Source organism: Moschus berezovskii, chromosome 20 (genome assembly GCF_049115385.1).
Source record: "Moschus berezovskii isolate FMDL1 chromosome 20, NW_MosBer_1.0, whole genome shotgun sequence".
Taxonomy (NCBI): Eukaryota; Metazoa; Chordata; class Mammalia; order Artiodactyla; family Moschidae; genus Moschus; species Moschus berezovskii.
In genome coordinates, this window is record NC_142479.1 from 63,547,328 (window position 1) to 63,561,050 (window position 13,723).

Consider the following 13,723-nt stretch of genomic DNA (forward strand, 5'->3'; position numbering starts at 1 on the left):
TTGGTGAGACTCTATCTGAAAAAGCAAATGGATCTCCTTTTGAGGAAATTCAAACAGTTGGTAAAGAGTCTGGCGTTGAATTTAAACAATAAATATATTGAAAACAAAGCGTAGGACAAGATAAGAATTTTAAATCTAGAAAAGACAGTTTGCATAAGAAGTGGGAGAGAATAATGGCTCGGGTGTAAAGAGTGCATTTACATAGTCGTGACATTTAAACCCTGAGAGCTGATGAAATTAGGATAAAATTGGAGGGAAGTGAGATTGGAAAGGCTATGTGTACAAGACAGAAATTGGAAAAACAAGGAAATCTAAATCCTAATTTTCCATAAATGATAATGTTTAAACCTGAAAAATCAAGAAACAGGCTATTTAGAGCTATGTCAGTAATTACCAAAAATTTTTTAACTTTATTAACACATTAGAAAAAGCCTCCCCGCTCCAAGATAAAGGGCTGCTACTCTGATATGTTATTAATCATATTCTCCTTTGACCGTTCTCCCCTGCGGACCTTTCAATTTTGTTTACTTTAATGCTTTAAAAATATCACCTTTTATCATGTCTTTTACCCTCCCACACAACTTCAGGAGAGAGTCAACGTATGTCTTCTCTTTCTTTAGAATCAATAGTTCATTCTTCCTCTGACTCAGCACTTCCTTCATAGTGAGTTTTTTGTCTTGGGCTAATGAACTGAAAGAACTTTCACTCTCTGGGAAAAAAAAAAAGGAAAGGAAGTCAGTAGAACAAACAAATATCCATGTTGTGGCAAGCCATTTCTCAAACCTCCTGTGAATATGCTCCACATGCTGGGCTGTGTGGAGGGTGATGTCAGAGGCTGTATGCATGGCTACTCCAAGACGTCCCAGTGTCAGTCAGTAGGAATAAAAACCACCAGTATTCTAATGTGGTCAGTATTTTATCACTTTCCCTAATTTTCCTGAGGATTAGAAGCCATCCCCTGACAACTGCCTGGAGAGAGAAGCCATCATAAAGATGACAAAGATCACCTCTCTATAAGACACACCGGCAAAGAGAGATGCTTCTGCGCTCCTAACTCCTCAGGAGCCTGAAGTCCACATCTCAACATGATACTTACTTAACTGCCAAATGTCAAGGAACCGATCCATGTGTTCTAGGATCAGCTCCAGGTGCCCAACTAAAATTGTTCCATTGATGAGGTCATTTGTAACTTCTGTGAACACAGAGTCTGCAGTGGCCATCAGCTTCTTGCCTTCCTTGGTAATATTTGCTAATATTTTCTTGTTGGTTCCTGACCAAGTTAAGAAGAAAGTTAAAACGGTAGGCACCCCACTTCCTTCCCACATTAATGGATTTCCAGTAACCTCCTATTGCTCTGCCCCAACTTTCATATAATAAAGCAAAGTCATTCTGTCTTCCCAGGTATATTTCTCACATTCTTTAGCGGGCAGGATTTTCAAACATACTTAGTTTAACCACCAGAAATTTTCTTTCCCAGTAATATTAGGATCATACATTTGGGTCATGTCATTAAAAGCAAATATAGAAGCTTTATTCACAATTGCCAAATCTTGGAAGTACCCAAGATGTTCTTCAGTAGGTGACTGGACAAACTGCAGTCCACCCACACAACTGAATATTATTCGGTGGTTTAAGAAGTGAGCTACTAAAATGAACCTTTGATGCCTATTGTTAAGGAAAAGAAGCCAATCTGAAAATGCAACAGAGAGTATGATTCCAACCAGATCCCTTTCTGGAAAAAGGCACAACTGTATAGGAGAGCAGAGGGAAGGAATGAACTGCTGGAAAACAAGGAAGTCTGGGGCAGTGAAACTGTTCCGTAGGATACGGCAACAGTGGATGCACAACGCTGAACGTTTCTCAAATCCACAGAAAGTACAGGAGAAAACCCTAATGTCAGCACTGGACTTTACTTATTAATAACATATCAGTATTGGCTCATCAGTTATAACAATGGTACTGAAGCAAGATGTTAATAAGAGGAATTTGCGTGTGCTGAGTGGGTAGATACGGGAATACTCTGTACTTTCTGCTTAATTTTTCTGTCAACTTAAAATTGCTCTAAAATATGAGGTCTGTTAATTTAAAAGACACAAATGGAATATTTTCAAGTGAGTAGCTTTCAATAGACAACAACAAAACAAGAAGAGCCAAGTCAATCTTCTTATTTGATAACAACTCTGGCATGAGAAGAACTTGGGTGGTGGTGTTTTTTTTTTAAGACCATCTCAGTAATTTGATGAAATTGACACTCAAAATAATCTGTGGTGCTTTTCCATTAGCTCTGAACCTATGACTCACACATAAACCTGAATATAACATTTTTAGGGCAATACATGTTTCCCCTCTTTGGTCAAACTCTGGGGTCATGGAGGGTAGGGGTGGAAGAATCAGGCAGTACTTAGCTTTTGCTAAGGTTATCAGTACTGGACTGGACATTTACATGGATCTCAGAATAAGAAAGACAGGGCTTAAGATACAGACACACTGGGTTTGGATTTCAGTTCTTAACACTTATTATCGATGAGACCTTAGGTAAATCACATTACACTCTCCGCCTCAGCTCTTGGTCTGAGGTTACGTCAGCCCAGTAGCTGGAGTATAGCAGGTATTCCATGAATGGTGGCTTTCAGCGCTAGTTCTCAATTATAACACAAGATACTTTGAGCCTTCCTGGGTCTGTCCATCCAAGCTGCTTCTTTTAGCAAACATCAACCCAATCTAACTAACAGGTCAAATACTCTGCTGCCACTCTTGAGTCAGGAGGTGCCACTGGACAGATGTTCCCAGCACCCTCCATGAACATACCATATAACTTGAAGAGGTGCTTGATGTCTGGCCATGTGAGCAGGTGATTCAAAACCCCACCCAAGTCGTCTACAAACTCCCCTCTACTTGTTGGCCAGGACTTGGTGATCACAGCAGACACAAGGTTGCCACATTTCTGCAAGTCATTATAAGAGATTTTCCCAAGGATACTGGTTTGAGACTATAAAAACATGAATAAAGAGAGGGATATTTAGAAGGTTATATGGTTGATTTACTTTTTAATAAAGAAGAAAATTACCTACGCAACAGCATTTCATAAATCTCTCATAACTAGTTTTACAATGCCTCAAAAGCCAAAAGAGTAAATAAAATACTTAACTATTCTGAGGGCATTTCCATTTTCCTGTCCACTGTCTCCTTAAGACTGGACCCTGGGGATGTGGCAACAGGTACCCACAGACGATACTGACACAACCCACAAACCACCCCCCTTTTCTCTCGCTCAGTGCCATTTTTCTCGGAACTTTCACATTATTAAAAACATCAAACATGAGACAAGTAACCATGAATATTGGTACTTTGGCATTATTAACTGTAATTATTTTAAAGTTGCCTACAAACAACACGCACATTTTAATTCTCTTCCTAGGTGAATTGAGAAAATCTTTTCAACTCTAAATATTTTTCTCCCATAATGCTTTGTTAACCTTCGGGGTCTTTTACTGCATGCTAAGCAAGCGATAAAACCAAGGGTGGGTAAGTGGCAATGATAATAATGAGGCATTTAGGAAAAGCCTGCAAGATTGCTGGAGGTTGCAGGTGAGCTGCTATGATGCCAAACAATAGCAGGAAGCTGAGCAGCATTTCACAGAGTGGGTAGAGTCCTGGATTTCAGGGCGGGGAGGGGGATGCCCAGAGCCCACTCTTTGCTTGGGTGCAGAGTCTCAGAACCAGCAGTGCTTAATAGCCTTTGGCTGGTGATGTCAGAAAGCAAGGATGCATCCAGATGTGGTTCCAGAGTAGGAAAGGTTGTTCACCTGGCAGACCGAGCCCACGGCTTCAATGGCACACATCTCAAAGCATTTCGCCACACTGTCTTCAGCACCTGCAGCAACCCAGTTAGAGTTGCAGAAGGCAGAAATCTGGAAGAGAGGCATCTCCTGCAAGTCGGGAAGATGAGGGTGTGAGAGGTTAGGGGTGCTACACTCTCAGACCCTGTGCAATGAAAACACACTAAAATTTTCACTTTCCTAGTGTTGATTCAGCTCCCCATTACTGTGGCCTTCTTCCCATCCCATGAGAAACCTGTCCTCCCTGCCTCTAACCATTAGACAAAAAAGGCCAAAATACCTACTTAGCAGAAAAAGCATCCAGCACAGCAGCTTGCAAAAAACAGGTGAAACTGAAAGTCGCTCAGTCGTGTCCGACTCTCTGCGACCCTGTGGACTATACAGTCCATGGAACTCTCCAGGCCAGAATACTGCAGTGGGTAGTAGCCTTTCCCAAGGGATCTTCCCAATCCCAGGATCAAACCCAGGTCTCCTGCATTGGAGGCAGATTCTTTACCAGCTGAGCCACAAGGGAAGCCCAAGAATACTGGAGTGGGTAGCCTATCCCTTCTCCAGCGGATCTTCCCAACCCAGGAATCAAACCAGGGTCTCCTGCATTGCAGGCAGATTCTTTACCAACCGAGCTATCAGGGAAGCCTGCAAAATGCAGGTAAACTTTTAAAAACGATTTCTTCCTTGCTTCTCTTTTCCTAAAATGACCCATTTAACAATTACATATAACACTCTCATGCGTTTTTTAAAAGCTGGATCTTCTAGGGTCACAGGCCTCAATTAAAAATGGGGAGCACTTTTGTGTTTTCCCCCAGTTTTCACTGGATTTAACAAGGCTCTTGTCACAAACAGGCCACTTAGAGAGAAAAGCACATAGGCTTAGTTAGTGCCTATTAGAACTTCACACAAGCCAAGGGTTCCCCTGGTGGCCAGAAACTGTGCCCTTATTCTTTTCTGGTATACCATCTGTGGTCAAACTATTAAGGCTGAATCAGAAACAGAGTCACCTGAACCCCATGCCCTGTCCATTCAAATGCAGTCATCACATGTACTGGCTAGTTCATGTGGTCTGGTTCCAAAAAGAATATCCCCTGCCTTTCAGTACCTGTTTGAGCCTCCCTGCCATGTCCCCCAGCAAGGATTCCTTCCAGTCATACTCCATGGGGAAGTTTATTTCCACCAGTCGCCTCCAGACCTGCAAAATCCACAAGTAAGGGCCAGCCACTAAGACAGCTAGATGCCACCGTGGAAAGCTATGAAAGGAGACAATTATGGTCAGACAAAGAGCACAGTGCTTTGAGGACACGTGGGTTCAGACTCATTTTCGTCCAGTTGTCCACTGTGTCACTGGTGAGTCAGGGCAACCCACTTTAGCCTTATAAAACAACGGGTCCTGACTGGACCAGGTCACCACTACGGTCCACTACTGCTTTTCATCCAGAAAGGATTTCCCTCCATTGTTTTAATTTCAAAAAATTTCAAACTTAAGAGAAAGTTGCAATAACAGCGTAAGGACACCCATATACCTTCAGCTAGACTCCCCAGCATTTAAAGTGGCTGCTCCGCCTCTCTCCTTTGTGCTCCCTTTAGTCTGTCTAGAAACAGGCATTGTCTCTGCTGAACAGAGTCGCAGACGCCATGCCCCTTGGCCCCTGTGGCCCGCGCAGGCATTCTCAACCCCATGGCCCTTCTGCTACACACAGTCGTGCCGGTGTCACTCTGAGGTCCGTTCACTCAGGGGGACATCTTTCTCATCTTTCTCCTGCCCACATTTTGCCACTGTTCACTAGTCAACTGACTGGGTCCAGGGTCCAACTGAGGGACACACGGCTTTATCACGTCTCCTTTCTAGAGGAGTTCTCCAGCCTTTTCTTTCTTTCTTTGTGACACTGAAACATTTGCTTGCTTCCCCATTATGGTTTATTACAGGATGCTGAGGATAGTTCTTACGTTATATAGTAGGATCTTGTTGTCTCTGTTTTATACATAATAGAGTTTTTATCTGTTAATACCACACTCTTTAATTTATCCTTCCCCCACCTCCTTTCCCTTTTGGTAACCAACAGGTCTATTCTCTATGCCTGTGAGTTTATCTCTGTTTAATAAGTAAGTTCATTTGTGTTTTATTTTCAGTTCAGTTCAATTGCTCAGTTGTGTCTGACTCTTTATGACCCCATGGACTGCAGTACACCAGGCTGTACCAACTCCTGGAGCTTACTCAAACTCTTGTCCATCAGGTCGGTGATGCCATCCAACCATCTCATCCTCTGTCATTCCCTTCCTCTCCTGCTGTCAATCATTTCCAGTATCAGGGTTTTTTTCCAGTGAGTCATCGCATCAGGTGGCCAAAGCATTGGAGCTTCAGCTTCAGCATCAGTGCTTTCAATGAATATTCAAGTCTGATTTCCTTTAGGATTGACTGACTTGATCTCCTTGCTGTCCAAGGGACTCTCAACAGTCTTCTCCAACACCATAGTTCAAAAGCATCAATTCTTTGGCATTCAGCTTTCTTTCTGGTTCAACTCTCACATCCATACATGACTATTGGAAAAACCATAGCTTTAACTATACAGACCTTTGTCGGTAAAGTAATGTCTCTGCTTTCTAACATGCTGTCTAGGTTGGTCACAGCTTTTCTTCCAAGGAGCAAGCGTCTTTTAGTTTCATGGCTGCAGTCACCATCTGCAGTGACTTTGGAGCCCAATAAAAGAAAGTCTGCACTGTTTCCATTGTTTGCCCATCTATTTGCCATGAAGTGATGGGACTGGATGCCATGATCTTAGTCTTTGGAATGTTGAATTTTAAGCCAGCTTTTTCACTCTCTTTCACTTTCCTCTTCGCTTTCTGCCATAAGCCTGGTGTCATCTGCATATCTGAGGTTATAGTATTTGGGTTGTATTTTAGAGTCAGCATATAAGTGATAGTATTTAGTATCTGCCTTTTTCCATCTGACTTACTTCACTTAATATGATAATCTCTAGTATGATAATACTCCTCTGGCCATTACTCATTTTGATATTCAAATTGCCTAAGATTTGGCTAGTGAGAACCCCTGCAGGCTAACTTCTGTTTCCTTTTTTTGTGAAAAAAATGTAATAATCTTAGATGAACAGAAATATTGCAAAGATAGTACAGAGAGTTTCAATTAAACTGAGTGCTAACACTCTACGAAGCCACATACAGTTATGAGAACCAAGAAATTAGCATTGATAGATTGTCATCACCAAAACCACTAACTTTATTTGGATTTCACCACTTCTTCCCACAATCATTCTTTCGCCCTCCAGGGTATAACCGAGGATATCACCTGGGTCCTGTCTGCTTGTGAAATGTCACCACTTGATTTCAAGTACTTTTACTTTATGGTAATACAAGGTATTTCAGGCTGGTCTTGTACTTCTTCAGCCCCACCTTTAGAATCTGCTGTTCTTTCCAGAAGCACAGGGGTTTTTCTGTTTTGTGTTTTAGAGGGAATGGCATTTAGAAGTCGTGGCTGGGTTTGCTCACAGACCTGGGTGTCACCATCTCTAGGCCCTTTCAGTGGATGGAGTTAGGAAATATTGCTTTTTAAATCATGAGTTCACACTACACCTCTGGCTCTTTTCAAACCAGAGACCTCCTTTCCCCTCCCCTGCTCCATAAGTTCCCTCCTCCAGTGAGAAAGAGCCCAAGCTTCCAACAGCAGCAAGCCCTGTGTCCATCTGCCCAGCCTTGTAGTGCATACAACACAGCTTCAGGCTTGCTATGCTCATTGCCCTGCCAACCACAAAACTTCCAAATCAAGTTCAAGATTTACGTATGTTTTCACCTTAGACTCTGTCCCTGTGAGGGTGAGTGGTCAGAGTTCTGGGCTCTGAAGTGACGTGTTAGTTGCTCAGTTGTGTCCAACTCTTTATGACCCCGTGAACTGTAGCCCACCAGGTTCCTCTGTCTACGGAATTCTCCAGGCAAGAATACTGGAGTGGTTGCCATTCCTTTCTCCAGGGGATCTTCCCAACCCGGGGATCTTCCCAACCCAGGTATCAAACCCAGGTCTCCTACATTGCAGGCAGATTCTTTACCATCTGAGCCAGAATACTGATGTTTTGGGCTCTGGGTGTTCGGATCAATGATCTTCTCCCCTTGGTGTGGACAGGTGATGTGTCTGAATAAGGCTGAGAGGCAGTGAGAGCTATCTGTTTTTGTTCGTACACAGTCTCAGTGATGTGACTTTATGATGATCTCATTAAAGTATCCCTGGAAGGCAACAGCCAAAGTCAGAGGGCCACTTGCTTGGTTTGTTTGTGGCACTTCCTAGAACTCTGTCCTGGAGCCAATAGTCTTTAGGCCCTTCCTCCACCTCCTCCCCAGCATAAGATTCTGTCCACATCTCAGTTTCTGGAAGCCCTCCCTGCCTCCCAACCTTTTGGGTCTGATTTCTAATTTGCTCACATTCGGATGCTGCTCAGCCCAGTTTCCCTTTCATGGAAGCCTTGGTCTCACCTTATTTTCCACTGTCAACATCATAACCTGACCCATAACCTCAGCACAGCATCAGACATGAATGCCCTTCCCCAACGGCCACCATGCTCCAGCAAGCTCTGTCCCCCCGTCCCGGCGCCTCACACCTGGTGTGGGGACCACAGTCCACCCACCAGGGAGCCCATGCTCTCAGTCCTGTTAGGGGAGCAGCTGTCCATTCTGCAGAGGAGACCCCTGTGTCCCCTGCACTGGACTGGCTTACCTCAATCTCCTCACTGTAAGTGAAGGTGACAGATGAAAAATACCGAGTCTGGAACATGCTCTTTTTAAAAATTTCCTGAAGCCAAGATCTTGTAGCAGCAAGGGTCCCCTGGAAGATCGTCTTTACTGAATTCTTCTTTCCAGTTTCATTTCTGGGACCTCCTGCTGAATCCTGTCACCACAAAAAAGAGATGGAGTTGAATTGACCCCACACAGCAGACCCAAAGGATCATCCAGATACTTCTCCACCCGCCTCTACGGCTGACTCCACCTACGCACACGGCAGAGCCTGCACACTCACAGCACTTTCATTTCCCCGGTGTTTCAAGTTCACTCTGGGTGGACAGCATGGGGGTCGAGGTAGGAGAAGCGGTGGCATGGATGCCCCCTCAGGTGACCCCAGGTAACTGTAATAGAGGCGATACTGTCTCACCAACCAGTAGACCTCCTGGTCTCTGAGCGGAGAAAGGCTGACAGATAAGGGAGAAGGGTGTACCATGGGCTCAGAGCTTTCAGCAGCTCAGAGAGCCAAGCTCGTGTAAACCCTGTCCCCGAGTGACATGCTAGGGCCAGGAGGAAACCCAAATCCTTACCCTGGTGCTCTTTCCTTGAGGTTCTCCATTCATTCCCACCCCCTGAAAAGCCCCTTTTCCCGGGGGTCAAGGGCTCTAGGGATGGGGATTCCTCTTTCCTGCTCTCCTTCCCTTTCTCATCAGAAGCATCTTTACTACAAAGTGGATACAGCCATCAGCCCCACTTAGAAAGGGGCCTCTCCCAGTTCTGATGTGTATTCTCTTTTGCTTCAACCGAGTCCCACAGATTGTGTAAGTGCCAAGGCCCACCAAGGTGGATCTGCTGGTGTCACTCCCTCCTTCCAGAGATGGTTGGCCCAAGGGCTAGAGACATCAGAGTGAGGCGACTGCCCAAGGAGCTGATTGCTAAGTGGGAGACCAGCACAATCAGTAAACAGGGCAAGTAACAAGATAGGAAAGGCACATAAAGGGTGCTGGGGACTTCCCTATAGCTTGCATAGTAAAGAATCTGCCTGCAAAGCTGAAAACCCAGATTCGATCCCTGGGTCAGTAAGATCCCCTGGAGAAGGCAATGGCAACCCATTCTAGTATTCTTGCCTGGAGAATTTCATGGACGGAGTAGCCTAGCGGGCTACAGTCCATGGGGTTGCAAACAGTCAGACACGACTAAGCAACTAACACACAAAGGGTGCTACATCCAGTCTTGGTTGTGGGTGGGGGGGCAGGTTCTCCCCTGAAAGATTCAGGGAGCTCCGCGCAGAGTGTGAGGGGTAGGCTGGGTTATGTATGGGCAGGGGTACAGCTATGCTGGGAGAATAGCACACAGGATATGGGTGGTATGGGCCAGCAACAGCTCTCAGCTGAAAATGGGACATGCTGGCCCAAACTGAAAGTCACCAAACGGGCCAGCAACTTCTTGAATGATCCAGAAACTTTCGCAGGGTGTGCGTGCCACCTGCAATCTGGCCTGGCCTAGACCTAAGCTCCGTCTGCAGCCACGCAGCCGACCTGCAGAGCAGCAGGGTCCTCTCCTCCCTGTCCGCACACACCGCTCCCGTATTCTGTGGGGACGCCAGCCCCTCCAAAGGCCCCATGCTCCCGGGGCACCTTACGGACCTTCCAGTTCAGTATTACCCCACTGTGCTGCAACTATGTGCTCACTGGAGTACCCCCTCCTATGCATCCCTGCTGCCAAGCACCTCTCTTCTCCATCTGGGTGTGCCCTGCAACCAGCAGATGATGGGCTGTAAATGAACAACCCAAGACTAAAAATCTTCTCTAGAACTTTCACCTTTGCTTCTTGTTTTTCTCCACCTGATATCCTGTCAATCCTATCAACCCTTTATATTGGCATATAACCAAAAGCGTTTCAAAACCTCTTCATATACTTTGGTTTTATTTAATTTCAGTTTTGCAAAGCTTTTTGTTTTTATGGCACAGGTAGAGAATTTGGACCAGACTGTGCTTACACTAATCTGAGATCCCAACCAACATTCCAGACAGTTATTTCTGCAGGGACATATACCGTAAGTAACTAACAAATTTCACATTTCTTGAACACAGTTTATCTAGAAGTTGGCACCTGCCTAGGATGGTTTAAACAATATCCACTTCAGGAAAAAGCAATCATCCTACCAATGTTTATTTTTAAATGTTCCCTTGGTATTTTTTTAAAAAAACAAAAGCTAAAAGGAACAAAGATAAAATACACACTTAATTATATCACTAACGTCACAGTTTTGACCTGTCAAATGGTCAGTCTAAATAGGAGATCATCTATCACCTTCATGCGGAAGCTCAAACTCAGCCGGGTGAAGACCACACAACAATGCAAAAAAATGGGCTGTGGACACATGCAATATCACAGATGGATCGCAGAGGCGTGCTGAGCAATGAAAGCCAGACACAAAAAGGACAGAGTTCCATGACAGGGAAAACTAGCTTGTGGTGGTAGCAATCAGGAGAGTGCTTACCACTGGGAGGTGTGGAGGGAGGGGGCAGAACTCTGGACTGTTCCTACAGCTTGATGCGGGAGGTGGTGCTTGTGTGGAAAGGCTCTGAGGTGTGCACTGAGGTGTGTGGACCTTGCTACTGTATTTGAGTTTCAGTGAACAGGAAAAAGGCTCAGGTGGGAAACATGAGGCATGAACATGCATTTGGGTGAGGAGATTCTTGCTTGAAGTCCTGGCCACTTGCTGGGCTCTTGAATGTACCCAGGCACAGCTAATACTCGACACTTGAACTCCTGTACTGCCTCCTTCCTCCGTTCTTCCCTCTAACGTAAGCCCTGGAGGGCAAGCCTGCAGACCCTGGTTCACCAAAATAGCTTCATGAGCAGAACAAAACCCGGCATCAGGTATGTACTGACACACGTGATGGCAGGACCAGCCGCTCTGTCATTCCAGAAATCCTAGAATCAGCCTATCTCCTTTTTCAATAGAGGATGCCTCAGGTTCCATAGCTCTGCTGGGTATGGCATTATGTGTACATGTTCCACTTACCACTACAGGTTTAAGTATAATAATTCTGCAAACAATCTCAGCAGATAAGGCAGGCATCTCATAAAACGTGTGGGCTTTTGATATTCTGCAGGTAGTTTCGTGAAGTTTCAGGCACACAGTCAAGTAGGACTGTATCAAGGGCTCCTCAAGAATCCTAACCCACAAAGAGTTGAGAGAAATGAATGAAGTAATTTAGGAGGAATTAGAAAACAGTACCCATTATTCATGACAAGTTCCTTCCCTTTAAAACACCTACAAGGAAGGCATGTACTTGATCCCATATAGGATAACATCCAGAACATTTCCATTAATTTTGAACTTGTAACTAAGATAAAAAGGGAAAAAAGTCTTTTTGGTTTGCCTCCATGGTCTGAACTATTTTAACAAAAGCAAGTTAAACTATTTCCAAGTGTATTCCTTTGTTGGAAAATATTAAGAATGGATATTACCAAAGATTCAAATACCATACAATTTTTTAAAAAAAGAACCAGTAAGCTACAGGGAGGGAAAAAAGGAAAGAAATGCTAGAAGCATATGTCCTGTGCATGAAATTTCTTTCAGCTCTGAGTGGACCTGCTTATTGGCTGATACATGACCAGAGCTGAGAGGTAGGGAGCTGATCAGAGGAGGGTTTAGAAGGTGGCAAGAGACAGGAATTACTGGGGCGATTCTGTAAGACACAGAATTAGATGGGGTCCATGAAGTCCCAGGTGCTTGGCGTTAATGAAGATCTGACACTCCCACCTCCATCCTGAGCACTCTAAGAATTCAGGTGAGGCGATCCTGGCGGTGCTCCGAGAATCTAAAAAATTACCTTCCCTCCCACATTTGTTCATTTTGTACACTGTGCTTCCAGGGTGTCAGAGCTCACACATATTTGCAGGAGCAGATGATTTCAGATCATTACGGAAAACTACCTTTGTATTTATTTTCAGCTTCTTTGACTTGCAAAAAAAATCTGAAGACTAAATGCTGATAAGATGCAGGACACAAGCATGAATATGTAATATGATGATAATCACTTAAAAATAAATGACAAAAATGCACAGGAAAAAAATCAGATGAAAATAAACTGAAATGTTAGCACCTGATTTCTATGCTTTTCCCTTTTTAAAAAAGTAGGATGACTACATCAACACCTTGAAAAAAGACGTGGAATATATATTAATTTATGGCTTTACATTAACGAAAGCAAATATGGCATAAACCCAATCATAAGGGATAATCTTGTACAAGAGAGAGATTGCCTTTTATTTTTCTACTTACTTTTCCTCATAAATATCCAGAAGGTACAACAGCATTTTAAAAGTATTCTCAATACTCTAAGGTGGGGAAGAAAAGAAAAAAGGGAAGATTTAACCACGATGCCACTATCTTTGCTAAAACAGAACCAAAAAAAAAAATCTAACATAATAAGGCATAATAATTTTCTTTCTATAAACAAGCTTTAAGGGTCTCAAGTACTAATCTTATACCTGTTGTTAAAACTTAGGATTTAAAATTAAACCATTTTCTCCTCCCCAAAATGGGAAAGGACAATTGCAATTAGGACGTGGGCCAGCACGCAGGATAACTTCTAACCCTGACTTGCACAGTCTCACGTATCTGAAGGCTGTTGTTTTACTGAATTCTGTTTATTGAAACAGAATAAACTCAAGTAAATTAACCCCTTACCCTAAGAAATACTGACCCTTCCCAGTTCTCTTATATCTAAGTGCTTTACCAGGTCAGGTTTTCAGAAAAGGAGAATCACAAACTCTGACCGATTAGTTTTTACCTGCTTTTGTAAAGCAAGGTCTCAAGAGCCGATTCCAGACAACAAACCTCGAGGTTTCTTTGAGAGATTTCCTGAAGTCCTTCCAGACGGTACCAAGTCCCTAGAAGACAGTCCAGGACACGCGGGGGACACTGACTCAGGTACTCGATGAGGTGTTCCATGTAAGGAGCCAAGTTACTCAGAGGAAGCAAACTGAACCAGGATCGGAATAGATACTTATCTACATTCAGCAAATATCTGTTTTTTTCCATTAGCTGGAGTAATTGTTTCCTTATAAGGGAAAATTGGAACAAAAAAAAAAGGGCAGCAGTGAGATCAGTAAAAGAGACAAAGTTAATTAAAATTATGTTAGAAGGGATC

At 43.8% G+C, this 13,723-nt stretch overlaps 1 protein-coding gene across 2 annotated transcripts in view; it reads right to left on the reverse strand.

Annotated features, from left to right (window-relative positions):
* RNF213 (ring finger protein 213) overlaps positions 1 to 13,723 on the reverse strand; it is a 133,499-nt gene that overhangs the window by 62,897 nt on the left and 56,879 nt on the right. For both annotated transcript variants that reach the window (XM_055408398.2, XM_055408396.2), the window contains 9 exons: positions 13,411 to 13,633; positions 12,853 to 12,908; positions 11,587 to 11,740; positions 8,554 to 8,724; positions 4,936 to 5,025; positions 3,807 to 3,929; positions 2,809 to 2,989; positions 1,097 to 1,270; positions 551 to 709 (listed from right to left, as the gene is read on the reverse strand). In XM_055408398.2, coding sequence (XP_055264373.2) covers positions 551 to 709; positions 1,097 to 1,270; positions 2,809 to 2,989; positions 3,807 to 3,929; positions 4,936 to 5,025; positions 8,554 to 8,724; positions 11,587 to 11,740; positions 12,853 to 12,908; positions 13,411 to 13,633 — 1,331 coding nt within the window. The remainder of the gene's footprint in view (positions 1 to 550; positions 710 to 1,096; positions 1,271 to 2,808; positions 2,990 to 3,806; positions 3,930 to 4,935; positions 5,026 to 8,553; positions 8,725 to 11,586; positions 11,741 to 12,852; positions 12,909 to 13,410; positions 13,634 to 13,723) is intronic.